Source organism: Protopterus annectens, chromosome 6.part1, assembly GCF_019279795.1.
Source record: "Protopterus annectens isolate FY-2018-M chromosome 6.part1, PAN1.0, whole genome shotgun sequence".
Taxonomy (NCBI): domain Eukaryota; kingdom Metazoa; phylum Chordata; order Ceratodontiformes; family Protopteridae; genus Protopterus; species Protopterus annectens.
Genome location: NC_056738.1, coordinates 507,638,992 through 507,660,005, shown reverse-complemented (window position 1 = coordinate 507,660,005; position 21,014 = coordinate 507,638,992). Strand labels below are relative to the sequence as shown.

The 21,014-nt window shown below is 38.1% G+C and overlaps 1 protein-coding gene across 1 annotated transcript in view; it reads right to left on the bottom strand.

Moving 5' to 3' along the window:
- PARD3B (par-3 family cell polarity regulator beta) overlaps positions 1-21,014 on the bottom strand; it is a 5,075,916-nt gene that overhangs the window by 2,133,744 nt on the left and 2,921,158 nt on the right. The window contains exon 19 of the mRNA XM_044075955.1: positions 2,597-2,712. Within this exon, the coding sequence (XP_043931890.1) occupies positions 2,597-2,712 (116 nt within the window). The remainder of the gene's footprint in view (positions 1-2,596; positions 2,713-21,014) is intronic.

Below are 21,014 nucleotides of genomic sequence, written 5' to 3'. Positions count from 1 at the left end.
AATTACTGGGCCTAGGGCATAAAGATGTTATCTCACAGTTTTGAATGAAACTAGAAACACAGTTTCTGTAAGAAGCATGGTTTGTTAGTCTCTGCAGGAAGTGGAGACATTTGTAATTGTTTTATGACTTCCAGAAGCTGCACCATATCTGAGCAATGCTCTTGTGTGTATTATTGACATGTAGGTACTAAATTCTGGCAGTTTCTAGCAACAGGGTTGCATGAGAACCAAAAGTCGGATGACCAGATGTATGTGATGTCATTCTGTACAGAAATAATGTTTTAATATTAGGTGACACAGAAGTCTCAGGGCAGTCTGTTTTTTGGAAACTGACATAGAAGAATCCCACTCCTACTTCATCTTGCCTTGCTCTATTACGCAAGTAGGAACCATAATTCTCTAGATCAGTTAGGGAAATATAGTGAGAATAATTAAGTATTGTTTTTTCTGTAACTGTGTGAATCTTCCCAGTTGTGTTATTTTTAATATTTCCTGTGTCTGAAACTCCAGTGTTTACTGTAAATAGATATTTTCAAGTTCTTTTATTATTAAATATGTTTAAAATGTTCATTGTGGCTGGTTCTTTAAAGGCTATTTTAACCTTTGAGAGTACTTCTATCTATTGGTGACACTGTGGCCACTCCTGAAGCCTGGCTGTTTTGTCAACATTACCATTTGTAGTAATATTAATCTTACTCAGTATAATTGGGTACCATTGAAGAGACTTCCATACCTGACTTTGTACTGTCTGGTGACAGTGATAACCACCTTATAGTCTGGGCAGAAGGGGGCACAGTGGGTAAATCTGTGCCAGGCTTTCCCAAGTGTGTGTGTGTGTGTGTGTGTGTATGTGAGCTACTTGGAGCAGGGACATGAAGCACTGGTTTTACAGAGACAGTGGTGGAGGACTTAGCTTGGGCACTCGGCTGAGGTTTTAACTCTGCAGCTGTGCCAGTGGGTAGTCTTAATGGGGACCAGAGAAAGAAACCTAGACCCGGGCTGAGTGTGTTCCCTATGTGCTCTTAAGGGAAATTGTGCTTGATGCAGAAAAGTCTGTATCTGGAAATACTGAGTATAGCCATTTGTATTCCAATGAATGTCCCTCTTGTGCTTGATGCAGAAAAGTCTGTATCTGGAAATACTGAGTATATCCATTTGTATTCCAAGTGAATGTCCCTCTCCAATGTCAGTGGTGAGGATTCTTGATTACTGGCCCAGAGAGGGGACATCACAGTAATACTCAGGAATTTCTCTTGGCCTTTGCTGCAAATGGGCACTTACCCAACTGGACTTTTCCAGCAGTCATAAATAAAGTTGGGACACAGGATCTGAATTGCCTAGACATCCTAAGGTTTATTTAAGTTTAATTATGTTGGCTGCCAAAAAAAAGCAATTACTAAAGAATGGAAATAAACATCTAAACCGGCTGTATTTGATGTAAAGAATATTACAAAAGCGATAAAAGAATTGGAAAAAGGATGTTTAGAAAAGGGAAGCAGCAAATTCCATAAAAATAAATGGAAATTGGAAAAATACATGCATACTAATGTACATGAGGAGCGGGTGAGGTTTAAGGGAAGGCAGGAATTCAGCAATTTACGTAAAGTCAGACTGTTGATATTTACAAAAAGAAAAGATATGCAATATATAATGTAATGGGAAACTGTTAATTTGGTTTGTTTTCTTTTCTGTTAATGATGTTTGCCTATGTCTTAAGTGATACTTTAACAAAGGTACTTAAAAAAATTTAAGCTGTTCTCCTCTAGATTATCTTCTCCTTACAAAGGTTTTACAGAAATTGTGGTCTTTAGAGCTATATGGAGTAATCCAATAGTCCTCACCAGATGTGCACAGAGGAATACCTTACCTTTGCAGTTAGCTGTCTTTTGTCACATGCATCCCAGTATCTCCATTAAACCTCCTTACTAACTGTTGTTGGTTAAATATCTTCAGCTTACCTGGAATGATTTCATCAAAGTCACTTCCATTTTAATTATTTTAGACTATCCCCTACCCATCAGTAAGATTCTTCTTTTAGATTCTGACTTCTCATATGTACTACTTTAAATTTCTCTCTTATAAATCCAGATTGTTAAATATTTAATACATTTTGCCAAGCCTAACAAGTCAGTTCTTAAATGTCAACCCAAAGTCCATTGCATTTCGGATGAAAATATGAAATCACAGCATAATGCCAAACATCAACATTACACACTCATTCTGGAAAATATATCTTAACAAAAACCATTAGTTACACCTAAAATGATATTAAAATATTTAAGCATATCAGTGATCTGAGGTGCATGTCACAGATGATTTTATCTTCAGTTGCAGAAGTGAACAGCTAAAAGGGTCCGAGGGCTGGGGTATGCTGCACGTACATTTAAGTAATTCAGAAGAAAGTTTACACTAAAAGTGCTCTCAGTGTATGTTCTCTTGTAACTTTTCACAACATGACAGGTTAGTATAACATTTAACACAATTCTATCTTATCAGCTTTAATAATGATGCTGCAGGTCCTGGCAGAGGTTCACAAATATTTTCTGGATAAACAAGTAAGTACAACAACTACTGTAGCTGAAGTTTTCCTTCTTACCCAAATCCATGCTCTTGGAGCCCTTCACTGTTAACAAGTCAGGCTGGTTTTCTGGTTTGAAAGGTCTAGAAGTTGTGTAGGTAATACTGCCAGCAGAATTTGGGTCGAGTCCAGAGCTGTGGAAAGAAATGAGTGAAACACTGAGGCAAGCATGTTTCATTCATCATTTATGGTTAAAACAACACACATGGTTATTTTTATAGTTAATGAGGCACAATGTTGCATTTGTTATTACTATAGTATGATTTTTGTTTTGGCCTCTCACTGTGTTTACTAAATCGAGAAAAGTGCTTGCAGATACTTGTGCATCATTCCAATACTCAAAGTACAATTACAAGGTCATCAACTAAAAGGAATACTGTCTCCGAAGGCCCATCCAGGTTTAAATGTGACTCAACTGTCCACTACTCCACATCTAGTAAGAGGCTCAATAGTGAAAAAGCTAACTGGTTTCCATAATCTCAGTTATACCCTACTCTATTATTATTACAATTACCCAATAATGTGCGATCCCACGTGATATAAACTTCATCATTCTCTACAATGCTTTGTGGTTCATGCTTTCAATGCTTCTCAACTACTTTCACACTGTAGTGTTTGCACAATCCCCAGTGCAACTGTCTTGTTGCATTATTGTGCCTTTCAGTATACAAACTAGCAATAAGATTTTTTTTTTTTTTTAACAGAACCCACATGTTCAGTGGACTTTGTAAATCAACATATATATCCAGGGCTGCCATTATTAACCTTTCTTATTCTTTTGGCTTCAATTCACCTCTCCTTAACCATTCCTGTGTCAAATCCTAATCAATATAAGGTTGTTCCAGATCATCTCTGTACTTGCCTCAATATTTACGCTTTTTCCACATTTCTTTTCTCATCTGATCCTTCTCCTTATATTCCTTGTTCTGTTTTTGGCACACTCAGTTGCTGTCTGTTTTTTCTCTGCGTCTGGTTTGACTTCCATTCCTGCTTGATACCAAAATGCTGCTGCTAAACTAAGGAGAGAAGTCAACCTAGACTTCTTATGTTTTTAATCTTTCACTATGTTTGGATCTGATGAGGTCAGGTGATATGTATACAGTCCCATGTCTGACGATCTATACATATCGAGGAGGTCAATTCTTCCTTCAGAATGAGGAATATATAATCTTGGTACACACAGATTTTTATACATCATTTGGTAAGCATGAAGCATTTTTCTTGCACAGTGACTCTACAGATGTTGCTGAAGGAGAAGTGAAACGGGTAGAGGTTCTTTTTTTGAAACAGAGGCACTCAGAGAAGTCCATATTCCAATTGTGGGGGAAGGGCTCCCTTTCCAATAGCAATCCTACCTTGTAGTAATAAGAAATGTGAGATCTTTTTGGTCCCAAAAAGTTTGTTTGTTCATGTTGGCTTTAGTAACACGAATGTGAGATTGAAAATTGAGAGTGAAGTCTAATAAAATTCCTAGGTAATTATATCCCAGTACAGTTTCTAAGGAGTTCATTTTTGTTGTTGGGGGGAGATGGTCCACTTGGATGAGATTTTATTGGAACTTTGGTGTTTTCCAAATAGCTTTAGTTTTTTGACATTAAGTAGGAACCTATGGTGGAGAAACAAGTTAATGAGGTTGCAGCATGTCTTTAATAAGACATAGAGGATGTTTTCTTGCGAATGACCATGTCAACTACATGTTATATGACTGGTAGGTGAAGGGAGGTGACTGTCTGAATACCTATATGATGATGCAACATGAATGCTGTCAGTGCAAATCAGACATTATACTGCCCTCAGTGTACAGGGTACATTGTGTCATCTCCATTTACACTACTGAGTTCTTGCACATTTGGTTACTAGTGTCTACCATGATAATGCTAAATCCATGAGCCTCATGTGATAGAACAATAGGTCTATGACCACTACAGTCTATGTCTCCCCAAACTGAACCTACTGATGACACACGGGGACAAAACAATGCCTTGCTACTACTGCCACAGAGATAGCAATTAGTGAGCTTGTTAACTGGCTTTCAAATATACCAACTTCAAATTTAGGTGTTTCAATAAAACACCAAATACAGAGTGAAATAAATAAATATAAATGATAAAACAACAAAATTACAGAAAACAGAGTGAAACAATACAAAATCATCACAACTCCTCTCCATCCTTTAAAAGGCAACCCCCCCCCCAAAAAGGTGAATTTTAAGTTACCCGTGGAAGCCAGCAAAAGACAGACACACATGAAGCCACAGTGGTAGTAAGCTCTACAGTTGAGTAGGCTAAAATACAAAAGAACGAACACCTGAATTCTCAAGCACACCTGTGGCCTCTGAATGGAAGAGCACAAAACCGGAGTAGGGCTATACTTATCCCTAACCCCTTCAGAGAATATAGGAACTGTGAACCTATTACAAGATGCTAACAGATCAACTGAGATATAGAAGACGAAGAACAATCAGAGTCGATGATGGCTGCCACAGCCACTGGGTGCATTGTTGTGCTTTAAGAAGAAATTAATGTTTCCAGCACTTTTTTGTTAGGCGCTCTTGAATTTGTAATTTTAAATATGGACTGATTTTAAGTTAGGTTAAAACAGGAGGTCTGATCACATTTGTGTGAAATTTGGGGTTGCTTCTAATATTTCAACTAGTGTTAAGGAGAAGGGAGCTATTAGGAAGTTCTATTGCTCTGACTTTGTAGAAATATAATCATAGAACTGAGAGTCAAGACTGGAAGGTTTGCCAATACAGGAGAGAAGGGCTAAGTTTTCTGACTTCATTTATAGCTTGGTAAATCACTATGTCCCATTTTATGTTTCTGTGGTGGAATTGTAGGCTTTCTCATGCAAAATGTAGAAAGAAAAAAGTATGGAAAATTTCAGGTCCTATCCAACTTTGGCTAATAAACCATTTACACATGGTATAAAAGATATTATTAAAAATTAAGTCAAATTCAGTAGCAGGACTTGATAATTTAAATGGACATTTTCTGAAATGTCATTAGAAGAAGGTTATATACGCCTGCCATAAAGATGCAGGCAATCATTATTTCCATGCGGGGCTGTCAACCTAGTTTGTCTACTAATAACAATAGACCACTTAGCTTCACCGGTATTTTGGGGAAATGTTTAGAGTGGCCATGTGTGTTTCTCTTTTCAACATATGTTGTTTGACCAGTTTTGATATACATCAGCATGGTTTTCTATCAGGGAGATACTTTCTAACTTAATAAATTTCTATGAAAATATGATAAACTCTCTTGACTGTGTTTTGGCTGTTGATGTCGTCTATGTAGACCTTGGCAAAGCATTTGACAAAATCGTATGTGACATCTTTTATGACATCATGAAAGACTAATATGAATTTTTATGTGGCAGGATGGGGGAACAACTGTTTGAATCACAAGCTTATATGTATGGGTATTCCACAAGTTTATGTACCGTGTCCTTTCTATTTTTTTGGAATTTTAATCTCCGATTGCCTAACTTAGAATACATTTGGCTCAGTACATTTGCTGACAATATTACATTTGGTACTACAGTTAACAATACTGAGGATTATCATTCTCATCAAAGGCATCCAGATAGTTTGATTAACTGGGTACTACCCAAATTTTAATTATAACAAGTGTATGGTTATGCACTTTGTGGTTACAAATTTACGAATATAATTGTGCCAATCATATGGTTATGAGCAAATTTATTAGTCCAGTTAAGGACATAGACATGCTAGTGAACTGTTACTTGATGTCTGGCTCGCAATGCTACGGTCTTAAGAACATCCTGCACTGCTTTACAGTACAAGGGTAACATTGTCCTGCTCAAGTTCTACACTACTAGTAATTGTACAATAATTGAATACTGTGTGGTTATATTTGTGTGTTTGGAATCTCACACGTTAAGGTGCTTGAGTGTATCCAAAAAACCTTTACTAGACATGTGGCAGGGCTCAGCTGCCATTACAGCAGGAGACTTGTATGCATTGTTGTATCTATTCTAAGTAAAGTAATGTCTTTCGGCTTTTCCTGGTTAGGGGTCGCCAAAGCAGAACTCCAGTCCGCTAATGACTGGCAGTGGATTTTTACAGTGCTGAGTTGCCAGCCCGACGCCCAACCTTCAAAGAAGGCACACCCATTCATGCACGCACCTACCTGCATGTCTTTAAATGTCATACGACCATGGGGAGGACATGCAGACTCCACACAGAAGGCGCTCCAGCCGAGAATCCAACGGGAGAAACTCTTGCTGTGAGGCAACAACGCTAACTGCTGCACCACCATGTCCAGGTGTAAATTAAGGGAATATTTAATCATAGTGCATAAATGCCTACATGACAATGCCATGGCTGCTATCTTATGCATTAAATTTCTGAAACATAATACCTATACCAGAAATAATTTCACTGTCAGTTTACCTATTAGTTCTTCTTTAAAAAGTTTTTTTTTCTTCCATTACAGAGCAGGGAGGTTGTGGAATTCTTTGTCCATGCACTGTAGATGCATCACAGTTATAAAGATATTTAAGGAGTTATATAGTTTATGAATATAATTTATGCACCGGGATCTCTAAGCAAGCTCTTAAACAGCCCATATAGGCCCAGAGTTTAGATTCAATATCACAGAAACAATGAATCATTATTATACCCTCCATTTACGGACAAAACGGTTACAGTGATGAATGTGTGCTGCTTCTAAACGGAGAACCTCTACGATATTGCACTCCTCATACTCTAGTAACCTGCAGGTGGATGAAGATTGAATTTTCAAATATCATTTGCCTGAAATTCAACCTGTCGAGGATCAGAGCTTCTCCACAAGAAATCACTATCGGTGAGTTATGCTGGTATTGATGCACTTTAAGGGTAATTTGATGAAACCATGGGGTCGATACATTTAAATTCTGGAGTGGGGGGGGCCTGACCCCATGCAAAAACATTTAAACAGTGTTTTTTTTCAGTGAATGCAGTTCAGGAACTCTGATCCTCTGTGAGTAGAACTTCATCCACTCATAATGGACACCTTATACTCAAGTGCAGCAGCTTTTTTCATAGAACTCATTACTCTGGGATGTTTTACTGGCAGTTAATTAATATTCACCTCAACACTCAACTCACTTTAACAACTTTAATAACTCTTTAAAGGGGGTTTCTTTTAGCTTTGTTTACACAACTTTCCAGAATTGTTAAGTCGGTGTTATCTATGTTAGTCACTCTACCATTCAGCCTTGTGTGTTTTTTCTCTGTATGACTCAGGAAGTGATATGAATGGGGCATCTGACTTGAACCACCTTGCCCTGAATTACGCATCTGTTAGCTTTGGCAGACATTCTCTCTTGACCCAAATCTTTATTCTTACTGTTTTGACTGTTAGTATGACAAATCTTTGGTTCCTTCTCAGGATGTGGCTGTTAGGAGTTTCATGGCTAGCTTGCCCTTTCACAATGGACTGGTAAAGTTTTGTTTTACCTATGCTGTCTCCACTTGGATTTTGGTGGAAATAGTCTGTTACATATGCTAATAAATGGTTATCAACTAGTAAGTGCAGCCTGGTCACCTGTGTGTAAGCTCTTCTATCATTTCAGCACTGACTATTGCTAGTTGAATCACCTCAGGAATGAATATATCCTGTACATTATGAAACATTCTAAAAGATGCTTTTTATTATCTCTGTGCCTTGGAATGCTCTGCAGTTGTCTCTTTCTCTGTTATTTTTCAGCTGTATTCCAGCTGCTTAGTTCTGGTTAGATAGTTAAACATATTTCCAAAATATGGCTTGAGATGCAGTTGCTGACAATTTATTTACTCGAAAGCAACATGAATTCATTATGTTTTGAAAGCAATGCTGTGTAGCTCACTACTTATTCTGAGAATAACTCTCAGTAAGTTCCCATAATAAAGATTAAACAGTGACCTTAACAATTCTGTGACTGTTACAACTAGTCACTGGATAACTGTTGTATTAGTATTTTTTGCACTATTTCCAGATAACCTTTTGAGTTAAAGGGGGGGGGGGGGTTCTACTCTCTACTCCATGCATACAGGGCTGTTTTTGCATTTAACCATTTATACAATTAGCATTAAAAATGCTATAATTTATGTTCATTAATCTAGTATAGAAAGCTTTTCAGTTAGTATATACAGCTTCTCCTTTATTAGGAGCCTTTTGGATGCCCTTCTCCCCCTTTCACTTTCTAATGGTTTCTTCACCAACATTTTCATTTTGCCTTTGCTTGGCCAGTGTTAACAGTCATACACTGGCCAAGCAGAGGCCAGTGTACAAGTGTTAAGTGTCATACACTGGTGGAATGTGGGACCTGTTTTTTGTGTGCCCTGATCTGAGGGTGTTGCATCTCAGTGTAAAATAAGCAATGTCCAAGGGCAAAACTTGTACATGATAGGATTTCTCACTATTATATCATATTATTATACATTCCCAGCTCTTTGATTATATTAACAAGTACAGACTTTTGGTTTATTTTCAAGATGACATTCGGAAAGGATTCAAAACAATGACTTGTCTATAGTGTGACAATGACTACATCTACAGCAGCACCAAAAGGGTCAGCTAGTTAGGTGATTTTTGTATAGACAAAAGGGCCTTCAAAACAGCAAATTACTTGCTACTCACAGGTAACATAAAAGATGAGACAATGGCAGTGGGATGCTTAGCACAAAAAAAGAAGTTCTTGAAAGATACAGCATTTGAGGCAATAATAAACTAATTAGGAGTACTCCAGACAGCCACATTAGGATAAATTCTACTACAGTATTAACAGATTAGCCATAGACGTTTCCAAGGTTGCACACAGCCACGTACACAGATCTTGTTTTACGTCGCTTTATGCCTCAGCTGTAGCTAACATCTGTCTCCTTCTAGCCAACTCCCTGGTATTTCCTCACACTTGGTGAAATGCCAGTCTGACTCTTCACTGGGACAGAACAGAGGCATGGAGTGCCATGCTCCAGAATTGGAAAGGAGCCATGCAAGGAATAATCATGCTGTAACCTTCCGATGTGTGTTTTGAGGAAACCATAGCAACTTCAACATGCACAGTGATGAATCTCCATGCTCTGCCCTCCACTTAATGCAGTGACATCTCCCCTAGCCAGTTCCTGGTCTTCACCAGGGGCCTTGCTATCAGGAGTACCCAGAATACTCTTTCAACCTCCCACTAAGAAAGGCAAGCACAGGCCTCTTCATCCTTCTTCATTTCATGCTGTCTTCTCCAGTGCCTGAGCTTCTAAGCAAAGTTGGGTCATCCAAGTCATAGTCAGGGCTCCATCACAATACCTGACACACCTGGCATGACACGATCTTGTTCTGATGAAGGTTACTGCCCCTCGTGCAAGAGTTCAAAAGGAAACTCGGCTTGAATTTATTACCTGAAAATGTTTATCTGAGAACCAAGCCAATACTGAATAGTAAGAAAACCAACATAGTGGCATTTGGCTTCTCAAGGAAACTAAAAAAACAAGGGAACACTACATGGGCTGACCCTCCTAACCATAGGATTGTGCAAAGTGAAACACTTAATGATGAGGCTTTTCACAATGTAACATTCACGCCCCAAGAAGAAAACCTAAAAGATACATGCACTAAAGCAACCGATAATAAACTCTATGGTCTGTATCTTACTTATATGTAAATTAAAATTAGCTGCAGGCATACGCCTTGACAACACCTAAACTGGAATATGCTTTTCCTGTCACAACTCTCAATTAATTCTACAAACACAAACTTCAAAATACTGTCACTAGTATGTGCCAGTTATCTGTACTTTCTGATCCATCTGAACATCTCCTGTCATTAAGCATACCAAACTGGCTCCAAGTTACTGTTTTACTACTTTTTTTACATTTGCTTACCTTTAAACTCCTTCAGCAGAAATTCTGTCCTCAATCCCCAGCCATGCCCAAACATTAAAACTGCTGCTAATGATTACCCATCAAAACCAAACAGTTATGGAGCCCTAGCACTGACAAGGCACTATTTGGCTTGACTGTTACCCATTAAGACTGCAAGATCAAGGACAAGTGGGAAGAAAGCCATTGCAAGGCTGCCACAGCAAGACAAAAACTCCCAAACATTCTGAAATGAGATAAACTAAGGGGAATTTAGGACCAGTCTGTGGGATAAAATTAGTATAAAAGAAATGGACAATAACCTATTCTCTTCCAACATCAAAACCTGTTAATGCATTACAAACTGTCAGTCTTTGCTATAGACTTGTATGATAGCTGTACTCTCTTCCAATGTACTATGCCTTCATTTTATTCATACTTCGAACTTTTAGGTAACACTTATTAATGCTCAATAAAACTGTTTGCCTTCTTTGTGATGTTCGCCCATACTTTATACACTTTTAAGTTATGGGACACAATGTGTGTTGTACGGTTCATAGGAGGTTACTAGGCTAATGGCGCAAGAGCTCTTACAAGCCTAGCCATACATTTATACCGAGCTGTACCAACTGTCAGTAGTTGGGTGAGCAAAATTCACAGAGGTATGAGTCTTTGGCAATTAATACCAAATACTTCTGTCCATGACGGATATGGGGGCCACATCAGGAATGAATTTACGGTCATCCATCAATTGACCTAGGCTGCATTTGAAGAAGGTGAGTGAGGGAATGGGAAGCTTGTTCCAGAGATGGGGTAGTCTCTGGGAGATTTATCCATCTATGCAGCATATGTTCCTATCAGAGGCTAGGTTAAGATCCCTGGAATGAGTGACCCTTGTGTAGTTTGATTTACAAATGTGTAGCATTTCTATCAAAGCCAGGTTGGACACTGCCCTGTAAGCTAGGCACAGGTCACTCCTTAGCAGCATGTAGGATCCAGAATACAGTGACAGGGCTTTCAGTTTTTCCACATAACACTTGTTTTGTGTACTCTGTATTTTCTTAGTGAGAATCCTCTGTGGCCTCTCCAACTCTTGCATGTGACTGATGAGATACATACAAAAGGGAGCACTGTACTAAATTATTGGTCTGACGAGGGCAAAGTACAATGGAATTATAATATCCTTAGATATAGATGCAATGCCTTTACTTGTGAGGTGTGCCACACAGAAGGATTTCCTTACCACTGTGGATATGTGATGGTCAAGTTCAGATTGCTATCAACCTGAATACCCAGATCACATTCCACTGGGTCTACACTTGGGGGTGAGGGTGCTGTCAATAATGTAATTAGTAGGGATGATAGCTTTTCCAAAGGGGATAATAATGCATGATTTTGCATTTAGTTTGAATAAGTGGCTTTGGCACCAAACATTTGTCTGTATTAATTCTTTCTGCACTATACTGGCATCATTTGGGGGACTCATTGATTGCTCCCAATTTGCAATCATCAATGAACTTGGTCAGCTACAGGCCCTCCAGGTTTGCCCGGACGTCTGAGAAATAGATTCCTAACAATAAAGGGCTCGGCACAGAACCATGCGGTATTCCACTGGAGACTGATTTTTGCTCGAGGTGAAGCCACCCACTTTGACAGTATGTGTTCTGCCAGTGAGCCAACTGGTTACCCACTGGTGATGTAGGACTTAATACCCAATTGGAAGAGTTTCTCTATAATACCAGAATTGGGGGATTGTGTGAAATGCCTTGACTAGGTTGAGGAAGGTGGCATACACGGTCTTTCCTTCATCCAAGGCCTTAGTAACTTTTGCAAAGAAGCCAATCAGGCTTAACAGACATGATCTACCCTTAACAAATTCAAACTGGTTTAGCTTCAGAGTCTGCAGATGACCTATATCCTTGATGATAAGGTCCATAATGATTCTTTCCATGGCCTTACAGATGAGGCTAGTCAAGTGTATAGGTCTACAGTGGTCTACAAGTTTATAGGTCTACAGTGGTCTACAATGGTCCCCCTTTATGCAGAAGGATTACTTTTGGTGCCCTCCATTCTGTCGGAACATAGCCAGTCTGCGGGCTGTAGTTAAACAAGGTTCCATGTTTGAAAAATGCAACTTGGGATGCTGCCTGGTCCCACTGATGCTATGTTTTTTTGCCTTGCAGAGTGCAGAGATGATCTGTTCTATTGAGATAACAGGCTAAGGAATGGTGGCAAGTATATTTGGGGGAAGAGTGGTGGGGACAAGGGCAGTGAAGCTTGCTCCAAATCAGTCAGCTAGCAGGTTGGCTACTACCTCCTATTGAGTATGAGTGATGCCATCCACAACCAGTTCAGCACACAGATGTGTGTTCCCCTTTAAATTCTGGACATAGTTAAGAATGCCTTGTGATTATACTTAGCTAGGGAGGCTATTTTTGCTTCACAATTGGCTATGGAGAATTGACAAGATCTCTAATCTGTTTGTTTAGGTTAGAAAGGGATTTCTACCACTGCTGAGCCAGTTCCCTCTCATTTTTGGACATTAGTTTGTTTATTTATTTATTTATTAATTAGCTATATAGCTTGTTTGTACTAGGGGTCCACCAGGGTGCCTTGTTTTTCTGGTAAGGCTTAGTTTCATCGGGTCAGGTTTAGCAAATTTTAGACAACTGCTTACATGGTTATATAGGGCGTTGGTGTACATATGAGTCTGTGTTATCTGTGTTAGATGTGGCTTTAAAACTTCTTATACCATCGCTTAGTGGGAGCTAATTTGTCTTGAAAAAATTCTTAACCAATTTTGAGCTTAATGGGGTATCTGGCCTTATAATTACATTGAAAGGGAGTGATTTATGGTCCGATCTTACCATGGAGGACATCACACAAGGGAGGTGCAATGCTCTGCCATGTTAGCGAGTACTATGTCCAGGACATTTAAGCCCCCTCATCAGAGTGCTGACTAGCTGTTACAGAACATTTGTATTAACAAAGTCCAAGAACCTCTGAGCCAGTATGTTTGTGGTTGTGTATGTTTCCTAGTCAATGGTAGGATAACTAAAATCACCCATGAGTCAGGTGTTGGGCTGTATGGCAAGAGACTCCAGTAAGTCCAGGTATGCAATATACTTTTTCTGTTTCATTGTGAGGGAGCTATAGGTAGCTTTGATATGGTAGAGGATTTTGCCTACCATTAACTGGACATGGAGTAGATCAAGAGGGTCATACTGTTTGACCAGTCTCAAGGTGTACTTATCGTTAATAAAGATGGATATACCTCTCCCTTTGGCTCTCTCACACACAATTTGTGGTCTGAACACAAGGAAGGTGATGTAGCCCTGTGGGGCTGGGGTGGTTTCCATGACTTTGAACCATGTGTCATTGACTGCACAGATGTCAGCATCTTCCAAGGTGAGAAGTGCTTCCAGGAGTGCATTTTTTTGTTTAGACTCCTGACATTTAGCAGCAGTACATCAAGTTTATCTAGAGATGATTTTGTTATGTTGGGAGGTTGTTTATTATCATACTGCATTAAAAAGGCACAATAGGGGTGGCTATTGCCTTTGCCCATATCCGAAAGCCTAGAGGAGACAGGTGCAGACTATCTCTGGGAGAGCAGTGTGGCCTGTTGACCAAGTCTTCCCAGAGTGACAGATTTTGGATACCTTTGGAATGACACCAGAATCTTAGCTAACTGTTAAAGTCAATCATTTTTTGTTTGTGGCATCATCCTTGGAGAAGGTAGAATACTGCTTAATGCTAGGCTTATATCTGCCTGTGACACACAATTTAAGAGCTCAGTCATGTCTCTCTTCATATAGTCCAGAGAGGTACATCTCAAGTCATTCATCCCCAGATGGACTATGACAGAGTCATACTGGTACTTGTGGTTGAGAGACTTGACAGATCCTTGCACCTGACTGGCAGCTAACTGTAACCTGCTCCTTATTCAGCATGGTGAGGGGAACAGCCTGTGCTTGGATATCGAGTCTCCTATGATCAATATACTTGGTTTCGAGGTATGTCTTATGGGCTTATTTGTTGGGACACTGGTGTGTTGTTATGTGTTGTGTGGTTTCTTTGCATTGCTATGTGTGTAAGTTGTTTCGGAAGGCACCATTTGGGAGGCCTCTCGTCTTTTGGTAAGTTACTAGTGAGTACCTCCACATATGTGGGTTTATTTGTCATGTCCTTATTTAGTGTGGGCAGTGATACGTGTGTGTGCTGCCAACCTATTTGGCATTTGACCTATCCATATGTGACAGTCCTGCCGCCAATTTCATAGTGTAACTACATCTCTCACATAAAGTATTTACTTGTTGCAGGCGTAAGTGGTTGACACTGTAGCTGACACAACCCTTTATTGCTGTAGGATGTCCATGTCTACCAGGCTGGCCACAGAGATGTTAGGAAACTGCCCATCCATGATCCTTACTGTGGATTCAGTCAGGGAAGGGAATGGGTTAAATTAAATTGGACTTTGCCGGCGGTACAAAGTGTAGGTGGGAAGTATACTTTGTGCAGCCAAAAGCAACCTCACAAAGCAATGCTGCTCAGCATTCAACTAATTTGCTCTGAGAGCAGCAATATGCTGGGTATAGTATTGTATTAGTGATAATTATTATCAGTTTCAAAGATCTACATCCATACAGGGCACTGCTAACCACTGCTGTGCATACAGTAACTTAGCACAAACACGAGGCTTAAATATGAGCAAAGAGGAACAAGTTTAAAGCTAACTACCAACTAAGAAAAGCACAGTAACCCTTTGACCAGCAATCGCCAAATCGGAAAGGTTAAATATGCACACTTCTGGCATAAAAGTGCAGGAAAAAAACTCTTAATTTAGTGTAAAAGGACAACAAACTAGCTACAACAGCCCTAGAACTATCAGATACAATCTATTACAGCACAGTTAATTACTTAAAGCAGCAGTAGACAGTACATTTTTTTTTTGAAAAGAGTAACAAAAAATACCCCAGCAAATAACTTAAGAAACTGATAAAATACAGTTGCAATTAGGAAGAGAAGTACAAAATAACAATTATTTTTGTCTTTTTAGTAATGGATTGCTCTAGATGAAAGCAGACTCTCAGCACTCTCAACCAAAGCTGCCAAACAACGAGGGGCTCTGAGCAGCTATAACCAAAGCCAGTGCAAAATGAGGCTTAAATACAAGCAAAGAGGAGCAAGTTTAAAGATAGGTTAGATCAGCACACTTCTGCCACAGGAGTGCAGAAAAAACTCAATGCAGAATTCCTTGTTTGGAACCCAAAAACCAAATGGCTGGTTTAGAGCCCAAAAATCAAAGTAAAAAAGTAAGACTGTAGTAAGGACCAGGGATTAGTGCAACATAAATATAAAATGTGACAGCAAATACAGAGGGTATAATTATTGTAGTCCACATATCTCCCTACTCAGTGGTCAAGTTTTTCATTTTAAATAATTCATTTAACCCCACACCCTCCAATTAGTACTGTCTGAGGTGTTCAATTCCAAGAGTTCTTCATAACAAATGTTTGATCTACTGACTCATCTGTGTGGAAAAAAAAAATGTGTGTATATATATATATATATATATATATATATATATATATATATATATATATTTTATAATTTTATAACTATGTATGTTTTCATAAATAAATATATATATATATATATATATATATATATATATATATATATATATATATATATATATATATATATGGGTCCCCTTCACATGGTCGACATTTCAGAATGTCGATGACCAAATAGCTGAGACCATAGGATCGACACTCGAAATGTTGACCATGCAGAACAGGCATCTGCAAACAGTGTGGAATGGAAAAATTTCCATCTTCTGCACTGCAGTGCAATCTCAGATTTGGTATATTTAAGTTCCGGGGGTGCAGCCCCCCTTCTTGCAGCATGAAGGTAAGATTTTGTTGTGTTTTTTTTTTTATTTTAATATGGTTGACATTTCAAATATCGATCATATGGCCTTGGCCATATGGTTTTCGACATTCTGAAATGTCGGCCATATCAAGTAGACCCATATATATATATATATATATATATATATATATATATATATATATATATATATATATATATATATAGACTCTGCTCAGTCAGACTCCATATCTACTATAAGACTATACCTTTCTAATTTTGCAGATTCTTTCTTCTAAAAAGCAATGTCTTCTTGGACTCAAACTTCCCCTGAGATTTTTGGAAGTTTCTACCACATTCTTCCTCTACGTTCACCTCTAGCATATACATATCTAATACTTTTTGTCTTCTTTTGTATGCCTGCAATACTTCACAGTCAGAAATAGTCTCTCCAAAAGGACAACGTACTTCAGATAGAATATCACCAGCTGTCTCAACATAGTAAGACCCATTTTCTATTTTGTACTACTGACAATGTTTGTTCCCATGCATTACTGTGCCCCACAGCCATTCAAACTACTTCTTAAACTAGCTGCCATACTGTTCTCATAAACTGCACCAAACGTTATTTTAAGTTTTGACATTAGTTAAATTTTCAAAAGTGTACGTGCCTACTGAGTTTTTGTTTCCGTTATAAATGAGTTTTCACTTTTCTTCCTTGAATGCAAACTGCTATACATTTCATCTTCTCTCTTACTTTGCATGTCTCTCATAACTTTTCTCTGTCACATTATATATCAAATTTGTTCAGTATCCTTGTGTTACATGCAGTAGTTTACTTCCTTCCATCTCTTCTACAATGTTGTTTATACTGGATATTTGCCAAAGGATCACCACCCAGATCAAGAGAGATAATTGTTCTTTTATATTCAGCATTGATTAGGCCATTTACGGAGTACAATGCTCCCTTACAAGAAATATCAAAAAACTAGAAAGAGCCTGGAGGTTTCTAAGATCATTCTTGTTTAAAAACCCTAAGCTACCAGAAAAAGGTCGAAAGCAGTGTCTCTGTATCCAGCGTCTTACAGGCTCCTGAGAGGAGTGCTATGTATTATCTTCCAAACCATTAGAGACTAAGTGGCCTTTCAAGGAGTCAACATGAAATCATGTGGGACAATTTTTTTAACGCTGTGCACATTTGCATGTTTAATACTTGGATATATATATACTTGTCTGTTAAGTAGTTAAAAAGTGTTTCAGAGAGATGAGGAGTGTCAGTAAGGTACTACACCTTTTGTCCTCCCCACAAGCACACCTCCCTGTTCGCCATACAGGTTTGAAAAAATAAAGACTGCAGAGTAAAATGTAGGATTTACAGGGAAGTCTTGTGCTATGATGAGACCTGTCAAAAAAAAAAAAAAAAGTGCAAAATGGATGGCCAATTCATAAAAAAAACATTAAAAAAATCTCTGGGTACCTTTTGCATATTTTGCATGTTACCAAGATCACTGTACATGTAATGCATCTGTTCTGTTTCTGTCTACTGGTCTGAGTTATGGCTGAAAAAGGGTCTTCAGACCAGTCCACCTACCTGGTTAACTATTCGAAAAAATAAAGATCTAAGGAAAATGGTAAACCATATACTTTGACAAGTGTGTCTTAAAATCCAGGATGCATATTATGAAGCCCAGTTAATTCTGAAATTCATTCCAGAAAATTTTACTATCCTTGTTTATATCTCACCGGTATGATCAACTGAAGAATAGAAGAATGTTCTGTAACTTCCAACCATGCCATCTAAAATAATTAGAAAAGATACGATTCCCGACTGGAAAAAAATCATATGACTGGGCTACAATGAAAGGCTTCTACAACTGTGTCTGTTTCCTACAGCTTACTTACAGAAACCCTTCTGCCTGGTCTTTAGATAAATGTCTTAGCGGGATATACTTGACATGTTTGAAATGTACCAGTAGAGGGGCTAACAACAACTTAAGGAAACTAGTAATGAAAATGGATATCAGCAATTGGAAGTAAGTGGAACACAAATTATACAATACCTTTTAAGATTATGGAATGCACTCCATATTACAATTAAAGCAAACCAGTCATTACTCTCATTTAAATTAAAAAAAAACTGATACATATACAGGAAGTAGAAAATATTAATATGGGGTTACAGCAGTCAACTTTCTTTAAGACTAGGCAGGTCAAAAACATGGCAATCAAACTTGTTTATTAACAAAACCCAACCAGGAAAACATATTTAGTAGATGTATCTAAGGATAAGCCAAGTGATAAAGGATAAAATCAACTGAGAAATTTAAGGCTAGGAATTACATTTCACTGGTAAGATGCAATGATTGCAGAGCAAATATCTGAGATGAAATATTGCACAGCAGATGCTATAAAATGTACTGTATATCATACTATACTGCAAACCCTAATAACCACAAAATGCTTAATCCAGTAAACTGTGCTTGGTGAATAAATGGCATTTACTATACCACATGTGAAGTTAAGTTCAGCTCATTAATGGATCTTGTTTCTAAGCAGAGTCCCTCTGGACTGCTTCATTTACAAACTGATAACCCTATTATCTGTTTTGGAGATGTACCCACAGAGCAGACTGCAAATGTAAAGCAATGGTTTCTGCTGCTCACTTCTGGAATAATGTTACTCAGCAGGCTCTTAAGTATAGTTTTCACAGCATGTTCACAGAAGCAGTTTATGGTACAAGCAGCAGTGCTGATATTGTTGAACTCAACAGGCTAGTACACTGTAGTGAGGCATCCAACAGACATACAGACGTTACCAGTGCAAAACCCTGCTGTAATTAAGAGAGAAAGGCAAACATCGCCAGTGCAGTTTACATATTATTCTGACATGCATACTCCTCACCAAGAAAAGGATACATAAAAATTTGACATGTAGAAGCAGTGTTCTGTATCTGTAAGTTACAAAATAGCACATAAAAATATAATTTATATAATGCACATAAAAAGATTGCACTGCTAGATATTCATCTGTTACAGCATCACAAGCCACATCATATTGAAATTTATTTTATTATCTGAAGGCAAAATGTTAAATCTTTTATTTGCACCTCACATATACACATCAATTTTTTGGAATTATAGAGGGCTTCTCAATAAACCATAACTTCATACAAGTATAATGCAAAAATCATAAACTGAGTTTTAAGAACAAGTAAATAAGCAAAATACATATACTTCAAAGACAAACCTTATAATATGTCAATTACAAATAAAATGACCATTTTCCATACTGAATAATCTTAATAAATAATTAAACAGGAAATGAGATCATGAGCCATAAGTAGCCTTGCTAAATATCTAATTTCTGAATTTGGATTTGAGTCCTCAACATATGGCATTATTTTAACCCCCAACAGGCCAAAAGCCATATACAGTAAGAACAATGAAAACAAAAGGCATTTACTGCATGACTATAGTCTAATCTTTTAACCCTTGCAGTCTGAAAAAAAAATCTTCCAAATAAGATGGTGAAGCATAACATCTCTCAGATAAATCAATCTGTGGCGGTACCGCAGGGCACATAGCAAGTACTGGCTTACAGCTGAATTTTCAGTGACCAAATAGCCGCTGCAATTCTGTCAGAGAACAAATGCCAGTACTCTGATGAAGTCTAGTGAATAAAGACGAAAGCACTCAGGTGTTTAACGGCTTGGTGTGTGCCCTTTGTTCTGGCATTTGTTTCAATTATTGTTTACAGCAGTTTAGTTAGAATTTTTATTTCTATCCAAGAACAGTTATACCCTGACTCCAGCAGTTTTCATCTGTTAGAATTTCCCTGAGTTCTAAGTTAGATAGTCCACACTACAACCACTGCAGGCATTTACAAGAATAGAGACACCATATGGCTACTACGACTGTTTAAAAAGTACAAACATGCAAAATGAAAACAACATTACAGGGTAATTTCTCCAACACTAGAATCTTATAACGTAAATGCTGGTATGTACATATTAAAATTACTACACAATTGAATTGTAATTTCCTATACCAAATCCCAGGATGAGAAAAGAAATTATGAAGTCTGGCTTCCCATCACTAATAGAAGGGGTGAGGTGGTCTGGTTCTAACTTTCTAACCACATTTCCTTTATGTTACTATTCCAAAAACCTTACCCTGCTGTCATTGTGTGCTTGGATGTTCACCTTTCCCCACCGTTTTATCATCATAGGGCTAGTATACAAGTAAAGAGAATGTGAAAACAAAGTGGCCATACAGGGGATGCAGGGAGATTTGCCCCTCTACAACAACATTGTTTTTTTTGATTTTGGTGTCTGTTGCAGAACTTAAAATAGTTTGCACGTTCAGTCAGTTGTGATCTAGGAACTAACTGTTCATGCCATTAAGGCACTGGCCAGGAACAGACCAGACCCCAAAGATCTATGTTAAATCCTACCCTGTATCCATGCATGTCACATGAAAACAAAATTGCACTTTTCATTTTGACTCCTTCCTAGAAGCTGTGAACAGCGAAAAGCATCTTTTGTCAACAGAGACAATCAAGATAACCAGATGACATTTTCCACTTCCTGTTGTGCAAGTCTATTCATCCACCAATCACTTTCTGATATCTGTCCAGACAGAATATTCCAGCCATGTGTGAGTCTTGAAAACACACTGTTAAGTACTTTCTTTGGTTATTTGCTAGTTCTTCCATTTAAAA